The sequence below is a fragment of the Magallana gigas genome, chromosome 7 (assembly GCF_963853765.1).
Source record: "Magallana gigas chromosome 7, xbMagGiga1.1, whole genome shotgun sequence".
Lineage (NCBI taxonomy): Eukaryota > Metazoa > Mollusca > Bivalvia > Ostreida > Ostreidae > Magallana > Magallana gigas.
In genome coordinates this window covers 24,614,195-24,622,225 of record NC_088859.1, presented here as the reverse complement: position 1 = coordinate 24,622,225, position 8,031 = coordinate 24,614,195, and the positions used below count along the sequence as shown (strand labels likewise).

The 8,031-nt window shown below is 35.2% G+C and overlaps 1 protein-coding gene across 1 annotated transcript; it reads right to left on the bottom strand.

The window, feature by feature from the left end:
* Positions 1–866: 866 nt before the first annotated feature.
* LOC117684410 (tripartite motif-containing protein 2-like) lies at positions 867–3,416 on the bottom strand. Its single transcript, XM_034456517.2, has 2 exons — positions 3,314–3,416; positions 867–3,139 (listed from the first exon to the last, which is right to left on the bottom strand). Exon 2 carries the CDS (start codon positions 3,137–3,139, stop codon positions 1,256–1,258), a length of 1,884 nt encoding a protein of 627 aa, XP_034312408.2. The 5' UTR covers positions 3,314–3,416; the 3' UTR covers positions 867–1,255.
* Between the last annotated feature and the right edge of the window lie 4,615 nt (positions 3,417–8,031).

Genomic DNA, 8,031 nt, shown 5'->3' with positions numbered 1-8,031 from the left:
TGCAATGCATATTCAGTCTACGAAGTTTCACTATTTTTAACTGTGAAAATGTGCTCCACAAGTGACTTGGTGTCCTTTCTTTTTTCCATATATCTTCATGATTTAAATGATTTTATTTCACAATCTGATACTGAGGGCTTGCCAACTTTATCTGAAATGTTTTAAGAATTTACAGATATTTTTATATATTGAGGATTTTGTATTTGTTGCAGAAAGCGCACAGCAATTACAAAATTAACTTTTAAATCACTTTGAAAACTATTGTAAGAGATGAAATTTAAATTTTAACACAGAAAAATCTAAACTTCTTATATGTACATGTAGTAAAAAAAAAGATCGACTGCATAAATTGTTGACACAGTGTCATCTGGATTTGTTTGATACATGTAAGATTGTAGAACCCATTTTGTTGAATGTTTGTGAAGTTTGGGGATTCTCAAATAACGCTATCATAGAGAGAGAGTTTCCCTTTAAAAAAAAGTAAACATCTTCATCTAAAACAAATCACTCCAGATTTTATGGTATATGTTGAACTTGGAAGATATCCGTTTACAAAAAACAAGTTTAAGAATGTTATTTGACTCTAGAAATCGTTTTTTTTAAGGATTTTATTGTTGACTCTGTATATATAAAACGTCAAATCATGTTCATAAAGAAAATTTTGAAAATATGACTCTCACCCATGCTATGTTATGGTGAAGATGTTTATAGTTTGGATATCATATATAATCTTTGTATATCTTTGTAAAACATTTTACATGTAGCCTTATTATTGGTTATAGAGAACCATCTTATTTTCTCCGGTGATACCAGTATAAGTTTGATCGCAACAGACATCCCTCTCCTCATTGTTTCCTTACGTTCTTGAGTATGCACTCTTCGATATTTCTTACAATCACTTAACAAATTTAATTCCTGCTAGTAAATAATATTATCTCATAGGAAAAAAAATTCAATTACTAGTAACTTCTATTGTAAAAAAGTGTATTTTGATAAGATTGGCTTTTTCAATAATTTCACAATATCTAAGAATTCATTGGTATGTGTACTTTCACAGGCACCTGAATTTTTATCAACCCCTTCTATATATAAATACACAAGTATAGTAGGGGTGGAGTTTTTTTTTCGATATTTGACTTGTTAAGCGACTGATTGATAAAAATTCAGGTGCCTGTGGTATTTTCATTAAAAATCATCCAAATGTGCTGCATCTTGAGACAGACTAGTATAAAGAAGAAGTTTTACATAGAAATGATCACGGTAGGTACTTGTGCACTGTCACTGTGTTGGTGCTATCTTGTCCCACGTGGAGATTGTTCTCATCATCCACACACACACTAACGGGACGGTTTATTAATTGTTGAAGTGTTAGTAGTACAGTCAAGAACTGACCATCCTGATCCAGGAGATGAACTGTGTCACTGATAACATCAGATACCAGGATGTGACCGAGGAGATCAGTACAAATACCAAAGGGACGGAACTCTGACCCCTGACCTGTGTAGGAGAACCTATATTGTCCTGATTTATTCACCACCACTACGGCTTGTTTGTAAAAGTCTGACGTACATATATCACCATTGATGTTTTCTGTGATGTAATATGGATAACTATACAGCCCCTGTCCTTTGTTGTCCCTCTGTATGTTCTGTATTTCTTTACCTGACGTGGTATACCTGGTGACTTTACCATCTCCATTTTTTCTCATCCCCACCAGTATGTCCCCAATAAAGTGGACTTTAGCCTCTCTATTCGTTATCATCCCGACCAGTATGTCCCCGTTGATGCGGGAGGAGTGTATGCTGATTGTTTCCCAGTCTCCTGTTTTAATGAACTCAGTGACTGTTTTATCCAATGCTATCCTATTGATGACTTTGTGATTTCTATCTGTATAGATCAGATCCCCGTCCTCTGTGACAGTGTGGTAGCCATTTGCAAAGCTGGTTTGTATCATATGTAGTTGTTTCCCCTCCTGTAGATCTGTTTGAACAAGATTACCTTTAATATCACTACCCCAGACTGTACCCCATTTACCTATTGATATGTGATATACACTGTCAACACCTGGCACTGTGTACTCCCTGACCTTGGTGACAGACGAAGACATGGACAATGTTGGTTTCACGTCAGATTTATCACTGCTTTGTTTAATCTGTTTCCCTATATGTTCGACAACGCTAAAATCATGCATATAAGAAACGAATAGCAACAAAAAACCAAATAAGCATACTGAAAAACCGTGCGTATGGTACTGTGTAGAAGCAGTCTCCATGGGTTTAATTTCTCTGTTCTCTGGTTTTATATCTGGAACAGTTACTTTACCAAGTAGTTTGGTGACATCCTCCTTGCTGTATTGACCAGCAGTAAACTCTGGAGGGACCGGTTTGGTGGTCTCTGGTATGGGTTTGATTTTCAGACGGTCAGATAGAGAGAGAATGATAGGATTGTTTTGGACTTTAGTAGAGGACAGGTAGCCATGGAATACTTTAGCCAGGTCCTCAACATAGGAGATGTAATCTTTGTATGTGTTGTCTTGACTCTGAAGTTGCTCCATTAGTGACTCTTCCATTTTGTTGACTTGCTCTATTTTTTCAGTCATGACTGTTTCCATCAAACATTTTAAAGACTCGGTTTCATTCTTTACTGAGCTTCTTATGTTTTCCATGATTTCTTTTATATCTGTCTCATTTTCTTTTATATCTTTCAGCATATCTTTTGAATTTGGAATATAAAATTGATGGATTTTATGAATTTTTTCAAGACAAAGAGTGAATTTCTCAGAATATATTGTCTCTAAATCTTTCAGTGTGTGATTTTGGTGGTCTTGTGTAGCACATTTGGAACAAACTGGAACTTGACAGTACTCACAGAGCATGTCTGTGTCTTTATTTGGATGATCCTTACATTTCTCCACAGGAAGTTGTATTTTGCGTTGTCTGTAAGGGACCACTTTATGATGCTTGGTGTCTGGACCCTTCTGATGTTCATCTCTGCATTGTTCACACAATGATCGGTGACAATCATTGCAGTAAAACTGACAGTTCTTCTTACAGTTTTCAGTGTCACAGGGTAAATAGTGCTGGGCAATCAATGGTAATTCTGGAGCAGTATTTTGCACAATTGACTTGGATAATGCCATCTGAAATCGATAGTTATTTACTATGTCGCTTATAATTGAATGCTAGTTCATATAAAAATAAATTATATATTTCGATGCTTGGTACTATGTACGGCAATATTTGACATGGAAGTTTAAAATATGACTTGTTTCAGTGGATGTACTAAAACAATGATATTTACGTTTATGACTTACCCTGTTACTTTGTTTCAACAAGTGTTGCGTCACATTTAGTTTCGCTTTATCAAGGTCTTACACGTCGGGGTTTGATAAAACGAGACTTTACCGATACGAGATCTTTAATTTCATTTACACAAGGCCTTTAATAATTTGCCTATGAACGACAAATCATCGCTTCGCACAAATTTTCCTTGTTTCATGTCTATAGTCCTATTCTGGTATTTGTTCGGACAAATTAGGTATTTGTTAAGAATAATTAGCTATTTGACGATTACTTCATTTGTTTATAAAAACAGTATCTTTGACAATTAATTTAGACTATCTGATGTGACAATGATGTAGATGAAAGGGGGTGGGGGTCTGAGATCAAGTCACCCCTTTCCTGGAATGTCGTTTTTCCTCCCCAAATCATAAATTCCTACGTACACATAAATGTTATACATGTACTAGTCACTGCCATTTATACAATATCTGACATATTTTGCTGTCAGAATATAGGCTCATTTCTCGAAATCTTTCACAATTTTGCATGTCGGTAGAGGTAATTGGAGTTTATTATCCTGGCGTCATGAGTTTTCGATAGTCTAACACTAAACGCTAGTTTGGCATCCTGTAGATCAATGGTGGGGGTCAGGGGCCGAATCCCCCGGGGGCTACTGAATCTTAAAGAGTTTTCGAGAGTAACGAAGCTGTATATTAACAATTTTTGTTCAGTTCACATAAGACTGAATAAGAAAATTTAAAATTATTTTGAAAAAATCATTGGGGGGGGGGGGGGGGGGCAAGAATTTTGTATACATGTATATTGAAGATAGATGTACGGTTTTTTAAATATATAAAAACAATTTGGTTTTCAATTAGAATTAGAATTTAGATTACAAAATTGGCTACAGTGTCAACTTTTAATACGTAAATCAAGAACTCGAAACTGGTTGGGGACTTTCACAAATATTATCATAACTTGAATATAAATCATTTTAAATGGTCAAAAAAAATTTACACGTGAGGAGCACAGGGACCTTACGTTATATATTTTTCTCATAATAAAAATATATACCCTATACCTAATAAGGTATATGGCTGTTATTTTTAATATGAGAAAAATATATAACGTCAGGTAAGGTTTTAGGTGCCTCACCTGACAAAGGTGCCCGTGATGAGCTTGTCAGTTTATAAAAAAAATTATATATATACTGTATATTGGGAAATATTCGTCCCCGTTTTATTTTCGCCTCTTTCGCCCTCGTTGTCAGAGGGCTACCCCTAATGACCGTCTCTTAAGTCAACAATTTTGAAACTGTATTATTTTTAAGCTCAGACATAGCATCGAAAATCGTCGATACAAAATCAAAGTTTAGTCATTATCATATGCAGTGTCAGCTATAAAGAAACTGAATGCCGCATTCCACCGATGAAAAATGGGCGTCACTTGTTCCCAATAGTATGATTCATGAACAATATTTTTAATAAATGTTAAGATTTAAATGTAACATGTAATATTTTCAGTTGTTGTCTAAGCTTTTATTATTATAGCTTAAATCGTCTAATTATTTACTTTTCCCAAGAACTTCCTTTTATCACTTATGATTATTAAAAAACCGTCATTTTTATGATAATTATTTATAACGTTTTAAATTGCGCTTCTAAGATTTCAAACTTTACGAAGACATAATATGATCGACTAGTAACTAAAGTATATATACCATGTTTAGGCGAAAGAAGATTTCGTTCGTCGAGTGTTCCAAGTAATATAGTAGGTACTAGTAAATAGGAAAAATGACTTCATTTTAAAATAAAGTCACACGCGACAAAAATCGACCATCAGAAACATGTGACTATCAGAAACATAAGATGACACGATATATTTGATCTTGTATTGTGCGGAAAAAAACCAAATTGCGTTGCCTATAGAGTTGGCACCTCCATACGCGGATCTAAAGGGGGTCAGGAGGGGGAGGGGGCCTCGCTCCCTCCTCCCCCTTTACCAGCAAACACAATTTTCTCTCAGACCCCCCCCCCCTTCACCCCCGCTCAAGAAAAATGTTTGGATCCGCGAATGATCTCGTACTCTTTAAGTTTACATCTATTTCCATGATTATTCGTTCCTACAAATCCTAATTCGATTTATTCGTCCTAACAAACAGCTTAATTGTCTAAGCAACTATTTTTCATCTCTCTCTCTCTCTCTCTCTCTCTCTGCTATGTATCCGAGGAGTTATCTCCCTCACTCGGCGATTTTGTTTACAAATGGCTGTTGTTGCTAAATAGATCAATTGACACGGTGAAATAATATAACCCCAAGAAACACAGGTAAGAACAAATACTCGACTGGGAACAAAGAGTATTTGTAACTTCTTTGAGATTGCTGCCAACTTTTCACTGACTTTATTTCTCTAGGTTAAATAGCAACAAATGACAGATTTAACTTACAATTCAGCAGTTCAGTACAACGCAGTTATAATCAGCAGGTGCGCAAGCGTAACAACGGCTTAAGATTAAAGATATTGTGACTGCGGTAATCTGTACTTATTTTGCAGTCGAACTGTTTATTTAGTGCAGTTCCATGCAATATTCAATATATATTGAAACGCCAGAATCGATCCGTGGGGGGGGGGGGGGGGGGGCATTTTCTCACAGATCGATAAAGATCCAGATAGTTTGATCTTTGACTTTGCTGATTTACTACTCCTTTGGGAAAAAATTACACTAAGTTCATATTCATCCTGTCAACATACATGTACTGTCACGATATTTGTTTACATTTCAGCACTTGTTGACCTGCACACCATGGCTAACGATTTGATCCGCCCCGCAGTTACCCTTTACAGGGAAACGGACCCTAAAATTGACATGATGGCTCCTGTTACAACCATGAACAGAATAGCTCAGGTGATACAACGTCGTTGTTGAAACAAGATTGTGTTGTCTATTGCATGCTAATCAAAAAAATTGCATGTTACACATTATTTTCATTCTATTCATGCATACAGGGACGTATATACTACGTTAGTATATATACGTCCCTGATGCATAGAATAAATCAAATGACACAATTCTCACCTGTGTATATACATGGGTGAGTTTTCTTCTCTTTTATTTTTTGAGCAGGGGTGAGTGTGGGGTTGTTTTTTTTAAACCAATATGTTTCATTCAAAGACCAAGTCAGACAATATATGAGATAAACTGATAGAGTTTTCGTGAATTTTTAAAAGACTATTTTGAGTTTGATTTTCTTCATGTGTAACGGATTGCATATTGAATTATGCATACTAACCTCTTTTACTTGAAAATTATATTCATGTAGAAAATATAAATATCAGAAATTTTAAAGAAAACATTCAATTAAACCAACTAAAGTAGTCTTTGTTAGTTTCAAACAGCAATTCAATCCACCATTTGATTTTCCAAAGAATTTATATATTTAAAGTTCAGAATAAGTTCATGAAACAAAATTGCCTACCTAATATCAGGACTCCAGATTTGTTCGAGAGTTGTTAAATTCACTTAGAATGACCGAAAAAATATTTTGGCTTTTCTTTCCTATTTCTCCGTCCTTTTTTCATTAGACTGATTTTCCGATCCACTTCCCGATTGTTCCATGATATTTTACAACTGTCGAGAATCTATGTTCTAGCTAGAAGGGGAAAAACGAGATGTCAAATCAAACAACAACGATTAACTGGTGATCTTCAGATGTAACGCTTGTCTGAGCAATTGTTTCTTTGAGGAATTTCTTGTTCCTTTTATATGTTTGCACTCAAATTGCATTTCACACTAAAACGCAAATTATATCAACGAAACTTCACAAACTCTGGTCGCTTTTGTAACTGACTTAACTTCATATATACTACATATAAAACATGAGAAAATTATGCGAGCGGTCAAATTGATTTTGTAAAATAATTATTTATGCAAATATGTGTGTTTTTATAATCGTTTATCATGGTGTTTTGCAACTTGAATCGAAAACGAAAATATGAAATAAACGTGCAATCAAACAATATTTCATTTACTAGAGAGTGTGATATACAAACTTATGTAATTATACACGGAGCACAGAACGAATATTTATCTGTTTTCTTTTTTCCTGTCAATAAATATAAATATTAAAAATCAAATTTTCTTTCCCTCAATATTAAGGTGGCATGCGAAAGAATAATTCTGATGATGAATAACACTGGACTCGTGAAGGAGCGCCGCCTATCCAGCATGAATCAAGTACTAACGTACCTAATCGGAAGACATGACGACATCGGTCTCTCGGGTGACCGTGGCGACCTCTATCGTCGAAAACTGGCGGAACAGATCTTTTTGGCATTCGCCATCAACGGAGTTGATCACAACAACGTAGTAGTGATTGTAGAAAGCGCTATTCAACTGGAGCAGGAAACAAGAAGAATTTTGATGGGTAGTGCTAATACACGTTTCTCCGCCCCAGGAGTTCGCATTGATGAACAAGTTTTGAATATTTTGGCCCGAATCGCCGAAATCTTCTAAACATTAGAGGCTGTTGGTTTTTTTTTTTTAATTTATGCGGCAAAATTTGTTGCCTTTAAAACGAGACTCTACGCAAAATAATGAAATGATTGTTATATTTTTTGTGTTATGTTGTTTTTGTCAGATTTTATGTTCATTCTAATTGAGAATTGTGTGAAGAACATCCAAGAAAATAAAATGTAACGATATATTTTTATTTAACTTTTATGACGGCGAAAGGGGGGGGGGGGGTCGTA

Coding starts and splice junctions, on each gene's coding strand:
- LOC117684410 (XM_034456517.2), bottom strand. CDS start 3,139: ATGGCATTATCCAAGTCAATTGTGCAAAATACTGCTCCAGAATTACCA.